The 21,097-nt window shown below is 41.3% G+C and overlaps 2 protein-coding genes across 4 annotated transcripts in view; both read left to right on the forward strand.

Annotated features, from left to right (window-relative positions):
• LOC136312241 (protein mono-ADP-ribosyltransferase PARP15-like) overlaps positions 1 to 21,097 on the forward strand; it is a 328,256-nt gene that overhangs the window by 57,328 nt on the left and 249,831 nt on the right. The window lies entirely within an intron of this gene.
• FAM162A (family with sequence similarity 162 member A) overlaps positions 916 to 21,097 on the forward strand; it is a 33,645-nt gene continuing 13,463 nt past the window's right edge. The window contains exons 1-2 of one of the 3 annotated variants that reach the window (XM_066240850.1): positions 916 to 1,049; positions 4,866 to 4,984. In XM_066240850.1, coding sequence (XP_066096947.1) covers positions 4,900 to 4,984 — 85 coding nt within the window. In that variant the 5' untranslated portion in view covers positions 916 to 1,049; positions 4,866 to 4,899. Of the gene's footprint in view, positions 1,050 to 3,228; positions 3,314 to 4,865; positions 4,985 to 21,097 lie in introns of those variants that run through there. The other 2 variants (XM_066240851.1, XM_066240852.1) reach the window with 2 other exon arrangements.

Raw genomic sequence — 21,097 nt, forward strand, 5'->3', positions numbered from 1 at the left:
AATATTTCGAGGGAAATCTCCACGAGAAAGCTGGACGCAGGGATTGTCTTTTCCCTGGACCTCATCCACTTCGAGACCTAGAATTCGGCTGTGCCTGCTGTTTACTCCCACCCCTTTAACTGTCCTGCAGCTGACCCATACATAATGCATGGGTTGAAGAATGTCAGAACTTGAAGGAATCATTTTAGCCTAATCCCATCTTCTTATAAAAAAGGAAACAATTTCCTCGTCGCACCAACCAGATCGTTGGAGGAGGAAACATAAAGTAGTAGTTTTTAACTCTCCCACACCAATTTCTACCCCTTGCCCTTAAATCTGAGGGACTTTCGTTATGAATTTGGGACCTCTAAGAAATGTCAAGAAAAAACATTTCTGGCAGTACGGGTGCATAAGGATTGAACAGGGTGTAAATAATCTTTAGCTTTATAACAATAGCTAAACAGGAAGTATACATGTTAATTTCTTAATTAGCCTGCGAGATATTCCCAAAACCAACAAGGGGTAGGGGTCACTGGGCCACAACTACGTGTTTTCGATAAAGGTATATACTGTATTCACTGAAAACACTGGGAAAACAGTGTACTGAAATGCTGATTTATCTCAACTGTGATTTCGGGAGTCTACAGGTTACAAAAGTTCTGCACTGAGCACACTACTTTTCTTCTTTTAAAACAAGTGCTTTCTTGGACGCAAAGAATAATACTGCAAAGGGCCACCACCATTGCCCATACTCCACCAGAGCATTTTAAGAACGCGTCAAGTACGCTGAGTCAAGTAGAAGCCGCCAGACACACCGTCCGCACATTCTGCAGATCTCGCACGTCCCGCGCGTCTCGCAGGTCCCGCCCTCAAGCTCCGCCCACACTCCCAGTGCGTCACGCGCGCCCCTCTCGCTCCTCCCTCACGTCCCACACGCCCCGCCTGCGTCCTTCCCTTTGCGGCGCTTGGCGACCTTGGGTACTCCCGTGCGGCCGCCTACCTCACGGCGCTGTTTGGGTCGGCGGAGTAGGCGGCCATGGGGACTCTCCGCGGCCTGCGTCTGGCGGCGGGTGAGATGCGGGACGGACTGAGGGAGGGCGGGAGGCCAGCTTGGCCACTGGGGTTGGAGGAATATCTGCAGTCTCCCCAGGCTTGGTTATTGCTAGGTGCCATCACGCACGCCCCTCAAGTGGCTCAGAATCCTGCCCGCAAGGTAATAATAATGGTAGTGAGCATCTGCTGAGCAGACATTGGGGGCCGGCCCGAAGTGACCCTCGCACCTGCCTCTTCATCCACAGAGCGCCCCCCAACTTTATGAGCCCTTGCTCCCTATCCGTTCCCCCTCTTCCCCCCATCCCTTCCCTCTTGTTCCATCTCTATCTTCCTTGGAGCTCAGCTCTTTGTGCACTTGCCTTCCCTAGAACTGTCTCTTACCTACTTCTCCTTTTCCTCCGTTACTTTGAATCTTGAGTCTCCCCCGTCCCCCATCTCGAGTTCATCCCTGGCGTCAGAGAAAACCTGTAGTCTGGCGTTGTCTGCCCATTAGTGTCTGATTATAGAAAGGATTTAAGGTCTCACAGTTTTTTGTTTTTAAATGGAAATATATATATATATATATATATATATATATATATATTCCCCCCCCCCCTGAAGTCAAAAGCAGGGAGGCAGAGAGATAGACTCCCACATGGGCCAGACCGGGATCCACCCGGCAAGCCCACTAGGGGTCAATTTCTGCCCTTCTGCGGCTTTGCTGTTGCAACCAGAACCATTCCAGCGCCTGAGGTAGAGGCCATGGAGCCATCCTCAGTGCCCAGGCCAACTTTGCTTCAGTAGAGCCTTGGCTGCCGAAGGAGAAAAGGAAGATAGAAAGTAGAAGGGGAAGGGTGGAGAAGCAGATGGTCACTTCTCCTGTGTGCCCTGGCTGGGAATCGAACCTGAGACATCCACACGCAGGGCTGATGCTCTACCGCTGAGCCAACTGGGCGGGGATACATTTTTTTAAAGCATTCTACAATGAAGTGCTTTGAGTTTCTTCAAGGGTCATGTAAGTGCAGGATCTGCAGTTTGTTTTCCTAGTAGACGCTTGTATAATGGGTATTTGGAATCAGAGCTTAATCTGCCTTCTTAGAGAACCCCATCAGGGCTCTTTGCTTAGTAGGATCTAAAAAATCAGCATTTGCCTCTTGGCTCTCTTCTAGGCACCAGGGCAAACCACTCTTGGTCACGTTTGTAAGTTTTGATAAGCGTTAATGATTCATCTTTTATTCCTTGGTACAAAATTATTAAAACGATGTTTAATTCAAATTTTAAAGGAAGAATCGCCCCAGATTTGACTATGGAAATACTATACACTGCTCACAAAAATTAGGGGATCAGGGAACCTGCAGATACCCTAGTACTTTCAATCTTTTGTATAGTGCATTTTCACCAATAAGGTAAAATTTGGTTTTGAATCTCATTTGCATAATTGAACAAATTTCTTTGACTTGTCATTTGCTTTTTTGATGTTCTTGTTTAATTAAAAAAATCACATGCTTTTTTTTATTGCTTCATATTCATTTTGAAATATCCCCTAATTTTTGTGAGCAGTATAAATGTACATTGTAGCTGAAGTAATGTAAAAAAAAATTATCCATTACATACAGAGTTTTTTGTTTTTTGGTTTTTTTTGCATTCCAATGGAGAGTGGACTGAAAAATATGTCTCTGGGGAATATTATTTACTAACTTAAAACAAGTACCTCCTCCACTAAAAGAGATTGATTTCATCAATTTATTTAACATTGTTGAACTGATTTACCTAAAATCTTTTGTATATGATAGTCTCCCTTTATTCACGGTTTTGCCTCCCAGGGTTTCAGTTACTACCATGGTCAATCATGGTCTGAAAATATTAAAATGGAAAATTACAGAAATAAAGAATTTATAAATTTGAAGTTGCAGGTTGTTCTGAGTTGTATGATGAAATCCCACCCCTGGACATGAACTATATACCTTTGTCCAGCTTTTCCTCTATATACTATCAGCTTGTTAGTCACTTAGTAGCTGTCTCCATTATTAGATTGACTGTTGTGGTATTGTAGTACTTGTGTTTAAGTAACCCTTGTTTTACTTAATAATGGCCCCAAAGTGCAAGAGTAGTGATGCTGGCAATTTGGATGTGCCCAAGAGAAGCTCTTAAGTATTTGTACAGGAAAAAAAAACATAGTATATGTAGGTTTAGGTACTATTTGCTGTTTCAGGTATTCACTAGGAGTCTTGAAATGTATCCCCTGTGGAAAAGAGGGGGACTACTGCACATACTTTTACCTGTTAAAAAGCTTTTCAGCATGGTAAGTGAAAGAATCATTCATTGCTCTGTATAAAACCTAAACTAGACTGAATGAAAGGGACTTCAACTATATAGGAACTAAAACCAAGTGTTTATAAGTGGTTCTTCTTCTTGCCTTAAGAATGTATATATGCATTATAAAGATTCCAAAGCCTTTTTTTTTTTTTCTTTAGTGCAAGAGAGGCAGACATGAGATGAGAGCATCAACTCTTAGTTGCAGCATGTTAGTTGTTCATTGATTGCTTTCTCATACGTGCCTTGACCGGGAAGCTTCAGCCAAGCCAGTGACTCCTTGCTCAAGCCAGCAACCTTGGGCTCAAGCCAGTGACCTTGGACTTCAAGCCAGCCACCACAGGGTTATGTCTGTGATCTCACACTCAAGCCAGCAACCCCATGCTTAAGCCAACGCCCTCAGGGTTTCGAACTTGGGTCCTCTGTGTCCCAGGGTCACACTGTCTCCTCTGTGCAACCACCTGGTCAGGTTCTCAGCAGACTTGATGTTTAAGAACTTTGCTATTGGGGCCTGACCTGTGGTAGCACAGTGGATAAAGCATCATCCTGGAACACTGAGCTCACTGATTCGAAACCCTGGGCTTGTCTGGTCAAGGCACATATGGGAATTGATTCTTCCTGCTCCTCCCCCCTTTCTCTTCCTCTTCAATGAATAAATAAAAAAATTTTTTTTTAATTGAGAGGCGGGGAGACAGATTTCCAGATGCACCCTGACTGGGATTTACCTGGCAAGCCCCCCACCAGGAGATGCTCTGCCTGTTTGGGCTGCTGCTGCTCTATTGCAGGGCAACTGAGCTATTTTAGCTCCTGAGGCGAGGACGTGGAGCCATCCTCACTGCCATTCTCAGTGCCCGGGGCCAACTTTACTCAACCATTCGAGGGCTCAGGAGGAGAAGAGAGAAAGGTGGGGGAAGGGTGGAAAAGCAGATGGTTACTTCTCCTGTGTGCCCTGACCAGAAATCAAACCTAGGACTTCCACATGCTGGGCTGACGCTCTACCGCTGAGACATCCAGCCAGGGCCTAAAAATTATTTTTATTTTTATTTTTTTTATTTTTTGCATTTTTCCGAAGCTAGAAACGGGGAGGCAGTCAGACAGACTCCCGCATGCGCCCGACCGGGATCCACCTGGCATGCCCACCAGGGGGCGATGTTCTGCCCATCTGGGGCATCGCTCTGTTGCATCCAGAGCCATTCTAGTGCCTGAGGCAGAGGCCACAGAGCCATCCTCAGCACCCGGGCCATCTTTGCTCCAATGGAGCCTTGGCTGCAGAAGGGGAAGAGAGAGACAGAGAAGAAGGAGAGGGGGAGGGGTAGAGAAGCAGACGGGCACTTCTGTGTGCCCTGGCTGGGAATCGAACCCGGGACTCCTGCACGCCAGGCCGACGCTCTACCACTGAGCCAACCTGCCAGGGCCTAAAAATTATTTTTTAAAAAGGAACTTCACTATTAGACACTCAATCAAAGCAAAATTCCTTGAGTAAATTTTTTTCTTTTGTATTCTTTTTTTTCTTTTTTTTTTTTTCTTCTTTTTTTATCTAGGCTGTTCCCGTGCTTTCAGCACAGAGTCATCCACATGAAGAGCAACCTGTTTCCTAAGCTGGGGTTTGGTATCAGCTCACCACTGGTCCCTGAGCAAATTAAGAACAATTTTACTACAGGTAGTAAAAGAGTTATATGAGCAACTCTTTCCAAATGATCTTTTCTGAATGTTGGATATTTTGTGAGTGAATCCAAATAATTTGCTCACCCACTTTTGCCCATTTTAAGAATTATTTTAATGTTTATTTTATTGATTTTAGAGGGAGAGGAAAGGAGAGACAGACAGACAGGAACATTGTTCCATTCCTGTATGTGCCCTGACCAGGAATGGAACCAGCAACCTCTGCGCTTCAGGCTGATGCTCTAACCAACTGAGCTATCCAGCCAGGGCATACTATTTCCCATTTTATAGCTAAATGCATTCACAAATACATGATTTTACTTGACTGATTTCTCATAGTAGTCTAAGTCTTATCATCCCCTCTTCATTTTACAAATGAAGAAACATAGATTGGAGGGTTAAATGATGTGTCTAAGATGACTTTGGCTTCACAAAGGGAGAGCCAGGAGATGAGCCTGCCCTCTGATTCTGGAACTTGTGCTCTTTGCCTTGTTCAAGCTGCTTATTCTCAATAAGTGCGTAGATGTATTTGTCCTGGCTAATTGGGTCTCTTTGATATGAAGTGAGAGTCATGAAGTGCATATTTACTTATGGAAGGGAAACACACATTGGTATGCGATTGATTTTTCAAGTAAGAATGATGTGACAAGCAGCCTTAACCAAATACTATGCTATTTTATATAAGAGACTTGAGCATCCTTGGATTTTGGTATCTGATGGGGTCCTGGAACCAGTGCCCCTCAGATACCAAGAGATGACTTTATACCTCACTTATCCAGAGTACTACTTAGAATAAGGTACTCTAGGTGGGTGAAATTTCAAATAGCCAGTGCTTAATCTTTTAAATGATGGTCCTTTATTTATTTCATTTTTGTTTTTTGGCCCTCTTTTTAATCATTTCTGTTGTAAATCTGCTATACTCCATGAGCAAACAGAATATGGGCTTTTATGAGCTTGAATTTGTTTATTGTTTTGTAAATATAAGTCAAAGTTAACTTGCAATTCTTATACCACTTCACAGATGAGAAGTCCTGTGAAGCTCTGAAATTATGGTATAAATAATATATAATTATATTCAAATTTTTATGTTTTTATGCCTATTTATGGAGAGAGGGTCCACAGCCTGCATCTATTACTCAGATCAATTTGTACTCCTAAAGTTAACAAGCATTGATGCAGATGATTTGGAACTAAATAGCTACTAACCCACACTAATATGGGTTTCATGAGGGTAAAGACTGAATCTGTTTTGTATCTATACTGCTCACAAAAATTAGGTGATACTTTATTGCTTAATATTCATTTTGAAATATCCCCTAATTTTTGTGAGCAGTATATTAAATTGCCAGCACTTAATCGATGTCTAGCTCATAGTAGACAGGCAATAGATTTTTTTTTTTGGATGGAAGACACTAGGAAGTATCTTGGAACATGCTGCAGATATAAGGTGAGTTATCTCACCTCTTTTCTGAAAGTAGAATAACATAGAAATACCCTTCAGGGCATTGTATCTTTACAGAATAATTATTAGGTCAAAGGAATGGAAGGGTATTATGAGAATGTTTCTTCACATTCTAGAAAAGTTTTACTGCCCTAAACTCCTTTGACTTCTCAGCAGATTTAAAAATGAATTTATTATCACTTTTATAACATGCAGTGGCAGCCTCCTATCGGTTTAACCCATATCACAGAGCATTAAAATCAAGAAGTTTCTTAGAAGTTCTGTAGTCTAGTACCCTAATCCTCTAATTTTAAAGATGAAGGAACTTAAGACCAAAGAGGGAAATTGAATTGCCAGGGGTCATACAAGTACAAAGGTGAGCCATAACCAATATCTCCTGGCTCCTATTCTGATTTTATTTCCATTACATTCATTGTTCTCTTTGTTCTTGTTAACTCTAAAAGAGTACATGCCCATTTCTGCTGCTCCAGTCTTTGGCTTTGCATATCTCTCCCTCCAGGTCTTGCCAACAGGTTTTTATTAAACACATATTTTGTGCCCTGTACACTATGAAAGCTGTAAAAGGAGTGACCTGCCACTCATAGGGCTGGAGTTTATTGCAATAAACAAACATATAGTGTATCTGGAGAGCTTATATATAACAATACATGTTAAATTCTGGATTACAGACAGTTCTTCAGTTCTTTTGTGTCCTGGAGCCAGCCTAGAGGCTTTGTGCACATCTCCTCCCCGGTTCACAGTCAGTGATGTTACAGTGGTAGCTTCAAGTCTGCCATGTGGAGGGTTAATGGCAAACACTACAAATCAGGGCATTTCCCTGCCAGCCCCTCCAAAGAGCCAGCATATCACTGGCTTTAAAAATTTAGAAAAAGGGCCCTGGCCAGTTGGCTCAGTAGTAGTGTCGGCCCTGCATGTGGATGTCCTGGGTTTGATTCCCGGTCAGGGCACACAGGAGAAGCAACCATCTGCTTCACACCCCATCCCCTCTCGCTTCTTTCTCTCTCTCTCTTCTCTTCTCCTCCCCTCCCCTCCTGCATCCATGGCTCTATTAGAACAAGTTGGCCCTGGGCCTTGGGTGCTGGGGATGGCTCCATGGCCTCCGCCTCGGGTGCTAAAAAATGGCTTTGGTTATAGCAGAGCAAAGGGCGCCAGATGGGCAGAGCATCGCCCCCTAGTGGGCATGCGGGTGGATCCTGGTTGGGGCGCATGCTGGAGCCTGTCTCAGCCTCCCTTCCTATCACTAAAAAAAAAAGAAAGAAAATTTAGTAAAAGGCCCTAGCTGGATAGCTCAGTTAGTTAGAGCATCCTCTCAAAGTGCAGAGGTTGCCAGTTCGATCCCTGATCTGGGCACATACAGAAACAGCTTGATGTTCCTGTTTCTCTCCCACTCCCTCCCTCTCTCACTGAAATGAATAGAAATTAAAATTTAAAAAAAATTTTTTAGAGAAAGGAAAGCTAGTGAAGGTTATGATCTATTAAAGGCTCCATTAAACAAGGGATGGGAGGGTTACATGAGCCAATGTTGGGGTAGTGATGAGTCTGGAGAGGGCAGTAAGGAGAAAGGATTACCTTAGACTGTGATCGGGAGGTAATAGATAAAGTGTGGCCTTTGGAAGATTTTGAATCAGATGAGTTTGGACAAAAAGGAAGCCTTTGAGCAGAAGTCATTAAAGAAACATTTTTCGAAAATTGACATGGCTACTACACACAGCATGAATAGCTGCTACCTGTGAAGTTGGTGCAGTGTGTGAGGTAATGATGGAAATGACATGAGGAAGATATCTTGGAAGTGTTTTAAGACATTATTAGTATGACTGAGACATAGAGTAATTTAAGGAAATACTTAAAGACTTGATGCTTTTGAGCATGGAAGGCTGAAGGAGTTTGCCCCATCATCAGAAATAAGAAAGTTGGGCCTGACCATGTGGTGGTGCAGTTGATAGAGCATTGGCCTGGGACACAGAGGACCCAGGTTCAAAACCCCGAGGTCGCTGGCTTGAGCAAGGGGGTCACTAGCTCGACTGGAGCCCCCAGTCAAAGCACATAAGAGAAAGCAATCAATGAACAACTAAACTAAGGTGCTGCAACGAAGAATTAATGCTTCTCATCTCTCCCCTGTGTGTCTGTCCCTCTCTGTGCCTTTCTCTGTCTCTCTTGCTTAAAAAAAAATAGTAAAGTTGGGAGGGGGTGCTGGTTTGGCAGAGAAAATGGTATATTATTGAGTGGTAGGTGGTATTGAGTTATAGGTGAGGACAGACCTCTTTGTGGAGGACCTGAGGAAAAAGGAGGGTAAAATTAGGGAAATATATGGGAGCCATCAATGTGGAGCTGATTATTATAACGAAATGGAGGAGTCCTCCCTGAGAGGAGTCGGAAGAGAGTCAAAGATGGAATCTTAGAGGCCTGATACAGTGTAAACAATAGGAAGTGGCAAAGAGGATGGTAAAGAAGGTAGGTCACAGAGGTCAGAGGTGAAAGGAGCCAGTGGTGTAGAATGCAAGGAGGGACTGAGTCCTCGTAGAAGGATGAGTCAGTGACTGCAAAGATGGGAAGAGGGGAGGCAAATGAGCGGATGATGGAAATCTAAAAAATATATTCATGTGATTAAGAAGAGATCACTGATGTTATTAGAACAATTTTAGTAAATTGAGTGGGGGCAGAAACATTGCCTCATGAATGGTAAGGTCGAGGTAGTAGATGCATGCCACTTATTAAGTCATCTGAGCTATGAAAGGAGACCAGTGAGTATTTTATTTATAGGAACTGTTGAGAACAAGTAAATGTTTTGTGCAAGATAGTGCATTCTCAGTGCCACTGTGGTGTGATGAAATAGGAATTCTCATCGACTATTGATAGAAGTGTAAATCCATTCAGCCTTTCTGGAAAGCAGTTGTATGGAGAATCTTAAAGGGGTCATATGCTTTCATCCTCATATCCTTCAGCCCTCTAACCAGGATTCTGTATAAGAAAATAATCAGAAATGCCATCAGAGATTCATATAGAAAACTGTTCACTAAAACATTATTTGTAATAGTGAAAATGGGAGACTTAATCCAGCCATAGGTAGTGACTGAATTCAGGTTATATCTCTGTGTTGGATGTTATACAGCTATCAAAAATATTTTTAATTAATATTAGGGAAAAGTGTTTGTGACATAGATACAGTATTTATTTTATGATAATGAAAAAAATGTATAAATTATGTATAAGGAAAAAGTCTGGGAAGAAATACACCCAGTTGTTCCTGAAGAGTGTGATTATGGGTGCTTTTATTTTTTTGTTAGCTTCAAAATTTTTTGTAATGTGCAGGTGTTAACTTTTATGATTTCAAGTTATATCATATATTTTAAGAATGAGAGACAACATTTGGCAATAAAAGGGCAGTGGAAATGAAGGATCTAGAGGTTATGACATAAATTTGGTACCTCTCTTAGTAAGAGGGATCACAGATGGAAGGGTTCACTTGTTCAGAGTGAAGGACTGGTGTTCTCCTGAGCCTGCAGGGAACGATGAGAAAACAGATGGAGAGACAGGGAATCGTTTCTGCCACAAAGCTGATTTAGGTTAACAGCTAAAGCCAAGAAAGTTTCAAATAGCCCCTGCTGGGAGTGGGCTGGAATGTTGATGGGGGCAGAAAATGATCACCAAGGAGTAGCTCCATCTCACTGAATTGTGGCCACCAGATACATAGAATTGAAAGACTTTTTCCATGGGATTTCCCCCCAGTGTAAAAATTGGACAGGTGCCAAAGACTTATGTATAAATCTCTTTCTTTTTACAACTCTAAAAGATTTTCTTCATAGAACCAATGTTACAAATGGTGATTAGATTTCTGCCAGCGCACAAAAACCCATTATCTCAATGTCTTGCCAATATTTCCTTCCTAGTATTTTTCAAGTTAGGTCCTCTCTGCTAGGACCCATAGCTATCCATTTTCTTTACACACACCACTTGGATACAGTGTTGTAACACCACCCAAAGGGAGGTTCTACATTCATGTCTTCCCACTTGCACTCCCTTTCCCCACGAACACCGCCACCCCAGGCCTGTCTGCATTCTGCACTCAGCTTTATCTTCTAGAAATACCACTGTCATTGTTTTCCTGCTCAAAACTGCTTTGCCTGTTTCCCAAGTCCTTTTTGAGGCACAGCAGACAAAAGGGTTCTCACTGTGGGGGAGCAATACCCAGACCCAGAGTGAGCTGGGCCAGTGTCATCACGTAAACTCTGAGCCCTAGACATCAGCACGGGCGTCCTTAAAGAGGCAGAGTTAGGTTTCTGAGTGATGGTACCCTAGCAGGCAGCAGTCTGTCACATACAAGAGCAAAGCAAATATGAAGCCAAACAAATTCCAATCTTTGTCAGAATAGTTGCAGACAGGAGATATCAAACCATTCAAGTCTGATCATTGAAAAAGCTCACGGTAGGTTAGTATCTCAGGTGTGTTCCTTTGTTTTTTTCTGATCAGTCTTTAGTGCAGTCCAGCTTTGCTTCTCATGTGGAAACTAAATCAGTGGTTCTCTATTCTAAATGACTTCTGGGTGGAAATAAGAGCTACAACTTCTTTATTTTTTTTAAAGATTTTATGTACTGATTTTAGAGAGAGAGGCAGGAGAACCTTAACTGGGCAAGCCTGGGATTTGAACCTGCTATCTTAGCATTCCAGATAGACACTATCCACTCAGGCCACCACAGCTCAAGCTACAACTTCTTTAAATGACAAAACTAAAGTAACTTACTCATTCTTCTTTCTGTTTGGTCAATTAGAGCAGCTACAGACATTTGATGTATAATTCATCGTAATTATAAATGCAGTTATTGATGAGATAGTGTATGTATATGAACTATGCCATATTCAGGACAGGCATATATGTAGCTTTTTTTCTTCTGAGGCTTAAAATGACTGATTCACAAAACAAACTTTAAAAGTCTCTTCCTCAGATGTTCCCTTTCCTATTACAGCCTCAGCCTCAGGCACTAAGCATAGCTCGGTACTCGAGCATTAGCCCCAGATGGGGTTGCCAGGTGGATCGCAGTCCAGGCGCATGTGGGAGTCTGCCTTACAGTCTCCACTCCTCTCAACTAAAAAAAAAACAAACAAACAAACAAAAAAAAACAAAAAAAAAAAAACAAAGAAGAAAAGAATGTCTTCCCATGGGACATGAAAAAGGAACATCATTGCCCCAGAAAGAAGCTTCTGGTAGCAGCTACTGGCATTCTGGAAGACTAGGGAAAGAGAGTGAGGTGGGTGGGCAGCCTCATGTCACTGCAGTAGGATCTGCTCTGTGAGCTCTGGTTGGTCACTCTCTGTCAGATAATCAGACAGTGGCGGTGTTTACCCATGAAGGGCAGCCAGCTGCTGTGGAGGAGGGATGTGAACTAAATAAAGCCTTTTCCACAGGGGATGAAAAGGCAAGGCAACCGTAGACCAGTCCACACTGCATGCATTAAGGACCGCGTAGTGTATTAGAGACTGGAAGCTGGGCCTACACCACTGGGATTCCAAACTTTCAGTGTGATGAGTAACACATTGATACACAGAAGTTAGAAGCAAAGCTGAGTTTCTTGTCAGTACACTAACTTGAAAAGAGGGATTTTGAGCCCAGCTGGAACCATAGCACGTGTTAAGTTGGGCAGATGTCCTCTGGCCATTCATGAAGCTTATGTTCGGCATGGACTCTAGTCAGATGTGTTGAAGAGCAGTAATTCTCAAACATGTCACCTTGAAAAATATTTGTCTGGCCTGTGGTGGCGCAGTGGATAAAGCGTCAACCTGGAAATGCTGAGGTCGCCAGTTCGAAACCCTGGGCTTGCCAGGTCAAGGTATATATGAAAGTTGATGCTTTGTGCTCCTTCCCCCTTTTCTTTCTTTCTTCTCTAAAATGAATAAATAAAGTCTTGAAAAGAAAAAGAAAAATATTAATATCTGGGTCCTGCTCCCAGAAATTGGAATTTCAATGGTCTGAGGTGGCCCTGTACATTTTTTTTAAGGTATTCTGGTGATTCCAATATGCAAAGTTGAAATTCAGTTTTCTAGAGGCCTGCTTCTCAAACTTGAGTATGCATAAGCATCTCTTGGAGAGCTTGGAGAGACATTTTTCTAGGCCCCCACCTCCAAAGATTCTGATGGTTTGGTGTAGAGGTCTAAGAATTTGTATTTCTGTGACACTCCCAGTTGAAGCTAAAAAGCATTGTACTAGACTTTAGAGAATGTGGTATTGATTTCCGTGTGTCTAGCACACAATGCGTGCTCAGCAACTGTTGAATGAACATAGTTGTCTTTTTTTTATTTTTAATTAAGTGAGAGGTAGGAGGCAGAGATAGACTCCTGCATGCACCCTGACCAGAATCCACCTGACAAGCCCCCTACATGGCGATGCTCTGCCCGTCTGGGGCTGCTGCTCTGTTGCTCAGCACCCGAGCTATTTCAGCACCTGCTGTAAGGCCACAGAGCCATTCTCAGCACTGGGAGCCAACTTGCTCATTCGAGCCATGGTAGCAGGAAGAGAGGATATACAGGGAGAGAAGGGGTTTGGGGGGTAGAGAAACAGATGGTCACTTCTCCTGTGTGCCCTGACTGGAATCAAACCCAGGACTTCCATACACCAGGCCAACACTCTACCGCTGAGCCAACTGGTCAGGGCATGGGTGTTTTTCTATTCTCAAGATTTAATGTTCATATGAATCATTTGGATATCTCATTAAACACTTTTGTAGGTATGGGATGGGAGCTGAGTATCTGCATTTCTAAGTAGCTCCCAGGTAAAATGTCTCTAGGTAACCACACTTGAGAATAGCAAGCTGTGACAAGATATATATTATGTATAATTTTCTCATCTCATTTTCACCAGGGTACACATATCAGATAACCTTCAGCTGTGCATCTTTGGTCTCCCCTGAATTGGGCACGTTTCCTACTATACCCCATTCCTTTCTTTTTCTCTCCCACTCCAAAAGCATATTGGAGTGCAAGTGAGTGAGTGACATTTTTATAGCTATAACATTAACTTCTTTTTTACTTTTTAATATTAACTATCAAGTAAATATAAAATATTTATAAAATACATGTAAAGTTAAAACAATAAGAAATTATTAATATCCAAGTACCCATGTTTTTAAAACATTTTTATTTTGGAATAATTTTAATTTACAGAGAAGTTGCATAGGTAGCGAGCTCTGTATAACCCTCACCCAGTTTCCCCTAACGTTATGATCTTTCATAACCCCAGTACATTTGTCAAACTAAGAACTTAACGTTAGTGTATTACTACCAGCTAAAGGACAGACTTTATTCAGTTCTCACCAGTTATTCTGTTACCCATTTTCTGTTCCAGGATTCAATCCAGGAGACCATATTGCATTTAGTTGTCATGTTTCCTTAGTCTCTGCTGGTCTTTGACAGTGTCACACACTTTGATTTTCATAGACTTAATAATTTGAAGACTACTGGTCAGATATTTTGTAGAATGTCTCTCAGATTGGGTTTGTTTGGTGTCATCTCATGAAGAGACCAGAGTTATGGGCTTGGGGGAAGAATAAATAGCACAGAGGTAAAGTGCCCTCATCACGTCATACCAGACAGTACCTAACATCTACAGGAATTATGACTGGTGATCTTGGCATGTTTGTTTCTCCCTTGTAAAGACACTAGTTTTTCCTTTCTGTACTCTGTTCTTTGGAAACAAGTCACTAAGTCCAACTCATATTCAAGGGGAAAGGAATCCAGGAGGGGCGAAGAGTATCTACATATATTTATATTTGGGATTTTTCTTTAAGGAAGATTTGTCCCTTCTTCCCCATTTACTTATTCACCCAGTTATTATTTATGTCAGTATGGACTCATACATGTTATACCTTAATTTATAATCTATTACTGCGTTATTTATTTTGTTGCTCAAATTATTCCAGTGTAGGATCTACCCAGTCAGCTCCTGTGCCCCTTTACCTGCCCCATCCTTTTATTTTGTGAACAGTTTTTCTTTCTGGTGCTACACGGTGTTCCAGACTCAGATTTTCTCTGCCCCTGCCTAGGATCAGCTGTTTTTCTATCAGGAGCTCCAGTTCGTTATATTGGATAATGGTATTTAGAAACCAAGATCTGGGCACTAAGATGCCTATTGCTACTGAAGTGTCACCAATTCCAGGCCCACCCAATAGGTAGAGCTGGAAAATACATGTACATACTAAGCTATGTGTACACACATAATTATGTCTGTATCTCTCCATCTCTCTATTTTATATCATCTCTCTATATATTTACAAATGTATAAATATTATATAGAACATATAAGTATATAAAGCTAAAATAGTTCATATAGTGTTCTCTGACTTTGATCTAGCACCACAGGATGTATTCTAGGTTTCCACTCTTGCTTTTGGGACTTTTTCTCCGACAGTGAGAAACCTGGCTCTCATTATCTACCATTTGTTTACTTATTTGTCCAACCCTAGTACACTTGTAAAGTACTTTAGAATCGTTAACCCATGCTCATGTAAGAAAACAATCTGCCAGTTAGAGTATAGTGTCTAAGTATAGTTCTTTTGGTCCTTAGTCTTACAATTTCCAGTCAAAAGAGTTTTCCAAAGTTACTTAGGTCAACTTATTTTTTTCCCCACCTTGAAAGTTATGAGATTATGTAATACATTTTCTTTTTCTCTTTTTTTTTTTTAGATTTTATTTATTGATTTTACTGGGGGCGGGGGGAGGAAACGAGTAGTATCAACTCATTGTTGCTTCACTTTAGTTGTTCATTGGTTGCTTGTCATATGTGCCTTGACTGGGCAAGCCCTGGGTTTTGAACTGGTGACCTCAGCATTCCAGGTAAATATTTATCCACTGCGCCACCACAGGTCAGGCATTTCTAATACAGTTAGATACATTTGTCACATTTTGCATTCCATACTGGGGTTTCTCCAACATCCTGGTTGATACTTTTAAATTTGCATATAGTAAAGCTTTTTGTGATATACACAGTCCTATGAGCTTTGACAAATGTCATGATTTTATTTTTAAGTAAATTATTGGCAAACTTTATAGCTAGAAAATACAACACATCTGACAACTGATCATGACAGAGGTTAGGAAACAGTCACTTAGATAGTCTTCTAAAAGCCTCTTCATAGTCTAGCATTCACTGAACCTTCATTTATCATCACTGATTCCCAGAGATTGGTCATGTCCCAGGTTACATCACTAATGCTTATCTCCAGAGGGTCTTGAAAGAGTCTGAGAAATAAGACTTCGCCACCTCTCCACACTGTCCATTTTAACGTTGGAAATGTTTTTTATAGAGAGGGTACAACAGATAAGACTTCGCCACCTCTCCACACTGTCCATTTTAACGTTGGAAATGTTTTTTACAGAGAGGGTACAACAGAGTAGAAGACAGAACTTGAACCAGCATCATCATCCCAGTTGACCCATTACAGCTTCCAGCTAGCAGGAATACCTACCTCTAAGGCACTGGTTTTCAAATTGTGAGCCCCGGAACCAACAGGTTCAACATCACTTGGGAAATTGTTAGAAGTGCAGATTTTCAGGCTCTCTCCATACTCACTGAATGAGAAACTCTGAAAATGGGGTCTCATGACCTGGGTTAAAAGTCTTCTGGGTGATTCAGATGCACATAAAGTTTGAGAACCTCCACTCATAACATTAACCAGCCAGTTACCCACCAGAGCCTCAGAGGCAGCTGTGAGGCTTCATCTTGACTTCCTGCTCGGGCCCTGGGGATGCAGAGCTGTCAGCCAGGGACAGCCTGCAAGTTCACAGAGGGCTAAGGGCTGCTTTCTTTTTAATTTGTATGTCTCTTTTTCATTGCAGTCCTTCCAAGCATGGAAAGTTTTTGGCTTGGATGTCTGGAGCAAAATACTCTATCTCTTTGAGATAGAAAAAAGAAGGCCTTCATAATAATATTAAAACTTTTATGCTTTCAATTTTTTGTAATCGCAAAATAAAAACTAAGTACTTCATTTTTTCAGTGATGACAGTTTTTAAAATTTCTTTTACATTGGTCTATTTCTAATGTATAATAAGATCATATTTATATATGTTTCAATCAGTATTTATACCTTAGGGAGGTAAAAATTATTGACATCCAATATGAAGTTGTAGTAAGAAAAAGTTGGGAGATATTTTGTGATATTTGCCTTCAAGTCCCTCCCTCCGCCTCTACCTGAGGCACCTCTATGATGTCAGATCCTGCTTTTCTTCACATTATTCAGTCTGTTCCAGAGCCACTCCATGGTCCTGCATTTACTATTGTTTCTATTTGGAATAGCATCCCACCAGATATCTGTAGATGGATATGCATAGCTAGCTCCCTCACTTCCTTCAGAAGTGGCATCCTCAAAGAGAACTTCCCTGACTACCCTAGCTAACATTTCACACACACGCTCTATTCCAAGCACACAAACTCTTCGTGTTCCATCTGTTTATGTTTTCTCTCTGGCACTTACTGTTTATACTTTTTCTCTCGCCAGTAGAATATAAATTCTACTAGCATAGATTTTTATCTGTTTATTTTGTGTATTGCCTAGAATAATGCCTAACACATGGTACATACTCAGTTTTTTTTTTTTTTTAGTTTCTTTAGACACATGCATTTATGGGACTGATAGTAAATAGGTGTACATGTTAGCATTTTTGCTCTAAACTGAGCTGAGAGGCAGCTTCTATTCTCCTTAACTGTCTGTACTATTTTCCTAAATTACCTCTTTCTAAATAAGAGGGATGGGGAAGGGCAGCTACCTAAGGAAATAATTATTGATTTTTTTCTGTTATCTACTTGGAGAGCAGAGTCCTTTTAGCTCACTGCCAGTTACCCTTGTTCCTTTCTGTCTCAGTGCCTGCCAGAAGGAAATGGGACAGGACAGTGTGGATCGGGGCCATGTAGGTCTCGTGAAACCTGTGGTTCTCTGGGAGGATGGAGAAGTCCTGGAGGCAGATAGTGCTGACAGTGAATTGTGCTGATGGTGGCCCAACAGTGTTAATGTACTTAATACCACAGAACTGGACGCTTAAAAATAATTTAAATGAAAAATTCTGTGTTAAATATTTTACCACAGCGGTTCTCAAAGTGTTGTTCCAACCAGAAGTAGCAGTTTGACCTAGAAACTTGTTATAAATGTAAATTTTCAACCTCCACCTCAGAACTATTGGTTCTGAAACTGATTTGTGTTTTAATAAGCCGTTAAAGTGGTTCTCATGGACATTGAAGTTTGAGAACACACCACTAAATAATTTTAATGCTGAGAGCCATAAAAAAGTATTGAAAAATTTCATAGAATTTTCTTATGCATAATTATCTTGGTCAGAAATTCTGACCATTTTGCAGGTAAAATTGAAAAGTGCTCTGGAAATGTTTTGAAGATTAATGTTTTAAGTAGTGTTTCAAAAAACAACTTTATGTTTAGAGTGCCTGCTGTGTTTCAGGCATCTTGCCAAATGCTCTAACATTTGTTTTTAATCAGCCCTGGTGAAGTCAAGACTACATTAACCACATTCAAAATGAGGAAAACAAGCTGAGTTCAATTGTAGTGCATACTTGCTACCAGTAGAGGGCACTTGCGGTGTTGTTGCCTAGATTCAGGCAAAGCTTTCTGGGATTTCAGACCTAGAAAACTGCAGTAAATGAGGCTTCTTATAAAAGAAATCATAGACTACAGATAACCACAGATCTTTACACAAATGTAGGTTCCAACTTCTGTATGTTAGAGTCAGGACCTCTGAAACTCCACTCATGTAAAAGTAATGAAAACACTGCCCAAAATTTTTTTTTTCCTTTTCCAAGTGAGAGGAGGGGAGAGAGACAGACTCCCGCATGCACCCTGACTAGGATCCACCTGGCAACCCGTCTGGAGCTGATGCTTGAATCAACTGAGCTATTTTTAGCTCCAGAGGCCAATGCCCTTGGACCAACGGAGCTATCTTCAGTGCCTGGGCCAATGTTCAAACCAGTCAAGTCATGACTGCAGGAGAGGGGAGAAAGAAAGAAAGAGAGAAGGGGGGGGTGGAGAAGCAGTTGGTCGGTTCTGTGTGCCCTGACCAGGAATCGAACCTGAGACATTCACATGCTGGGCTGACACTCTACCACAGAGCTAACTGTCCGGGCCTCAAAAATTCTTAAAAATCAATTTTTACAAACCTTTTAGCAAATAACCAGAGGCTTCTGGCAATCTAGGTAGCATTTATCCAAGAAAAATGACTTAATCATGGTAAGACCAGCAAGCTTTATGGAGTTTTAACTTTTTCCTATCTCCTCTCAGCTTCACAGTAGCTTTGAAAACTAATCACAGTAGCAATCACAGTAGTTATGGAAACCAGCAGCCTAGCAGGCACTGAAGAAGGCAAAATGGATTTGGAGTGCCCCCAAACACCTAGCCCTAGGGATTGTTTGACCAGTCTGGCAGGTCTCCAAAAAGTCCCATTCACAGGGCTTTTTTCTTCTTTTTTTAAACCTGACTCAGACCTAATTCACTGCCAGTAGCTCCCCTGACTCACTACTCCCATCCTGGAGCATGGCCCAACACACACACCCTTCATCAAAAGCAGGTAAACCTACTGGTGGAACACATTTAAAGAAGTCTCTGTCCAGTTATTGGCTGACCACCAGGCTAACACAGAACATAGACTTTTTTTTTTTCAGTGAGAGGAGGGGAGATAGACAGACTCCTGCATGCACCCTGACCAGGGCCCACCTGGCAAAGCAAACCATGTCTGGGGCTGATGCTTGAATCAACCAAGCTATTCTCAGTGCCTGAGGCCTACACTTGGACCAACTGAGCTATCCTCAGCACCTGGGGCTGAAGCTCGAACCAATTGAGCCACTGGCTGCAAGAGGAGGAAAGAGATGGGGAGAGGGAAGGAAAGAGAAGCAGATGGTCACTTCTTATGTGTGCCCTGACCATGGATCAAACCCAGGATGTCCACACTCTGGGCCAACACTGTCCATTGAGGAAACTGGCCAGGGAGAACATAGACTTATGGTAAAACACAAGGAAATGTAGATTTGTATAATAGACCTGAGAGTCAGAAATAAACTCTCACATTTTTGGTCAATTGATTTTTTTGTGTTTTGCCTAAACCAATGGGGGGCGGTGGTGGGGAGAGAAGAGAAGCAGTCTTTTCAACAAGTTAAGCTGGGAGAACTGGATATTGACATGCAAAAGAATTCAGTTGGATCCTTTCCACCCACAATGTAGCAGTATTAACTCAAAATGAATCACAATCCTAAATGTTAAAGATAAAACTATAACATTCTTAGAAGATAACAGGAATAAATCTTTGTGACCTTGTATATTATACCATCACCCAAGCAACAAAAGAAAATGGATAAGTTGGACTTCATAAAAATTTAAAAATTTCTGTACTTGAAGGACAGCAACAAGATAGTGAAAAGACAACCCTTGAAATGGCATTTTATATATATCAGATAAAGAACTTGTACCCAGAATACATAAAGAACTATATCTCAAAAATAAGACAACTAGTTAAGAAATGAACAAAGGTGCTGAATGAACATTTCTCCAGAGAAGATATACAAATAGCTAATAAGCATGTGAAAAGGTCCTCTTCATCATTATTCAGTAGAGAGATACAAATCAAGACCACAATGAGATGCTATTTCACACCTGCTAGAATCGCTTTATTTAAAGAAATAAATACATAAGAACAACTGTGTGCCAGGGTGTGAGAAATTGAAACCCTCATACATTGCTGATGGAAATGTAAAATCTGCAGCCACATGGAAAACAGTCTTGCAGTTTCTCAAATGATTAGCCGTAGAGTTACCACACAACCCAGTGATTTCACCTCATAGTATATGCTCCAAAGAAATTAAAATACATGTTCCCTTTAAAACTTGTACACAAATGTCCATATCAGCATTCTTCATAATAGCCAAAAAGTCCTAAATGTCCACTGACTAATATTTAAGCAAAATCTGGGATATCTATGCAATGGAATAAAATCTGTCAATAAATCAAGCCTGCCTTGTGGTGGTACAGTGGATAAAGCGTCGACCTGGAAAGCGGAGGTCGCCAGTGCAAAACCCTAGGCTTGCCCGGTCAAGGCACATACCACAAGCAACCAAAGAACAGCTAAGAGTGAAGCAATAACTTTTTACCCCCCCAGCTCCTCTATGTAAAATCAATAAATAGAATATATATATATATATATATATATATGAATCAAGTATTGATAAATGCTACAGCATGGATGAATCTTTCAAACTTGGTAGGCGAAAGAAGCTAGTTACAAAAGGCCACATAAGATTTCATTTATATAAAATGTCTAGAATAGCCTGACTTGTGGTGACGCAGTGCATAAAGCGTTGACCTAGAATGCTGAGGTTGCCGGTTCAAAACCCTGGGCTTGCCCGGTCAAGGCACATATGGGAGTTGAAGCTTCCTGCTCCCCCCCCCTCTGTCTTTCTCAATCTCTCTCCTCTAAAATGAATAAATAAAAATTTTAAAAAATAAATAAAATGTCTAGAATATGCTAATCCATAGAGACAAAATAAATTAGTAGTTTCCTAGGGTTGAGAGGAGGAAAAAAGAGTGACTGCTAATGGATTTGGGGTATCTTTCTGGGTTGCTGAAAATCTGGAATTGGATAGTAGTGATTAGTATACAAATTTGTGACTATACT

Source organism: Saccopteryx bilineata, chromosome 8 (assembly GCF_036850765.1).
Source record: "Saccopteryx bilineata isolate mSacBil1 chromosome 8, mSacBil1_pri_phased_curated, whole genome shotgun sequence".
NCBI lineage: Eukaryota > Metazoa > Chordata > Mammalia > Chiroptera > Emballonuridae > Saccopteryx > Saccopteryx bilineata.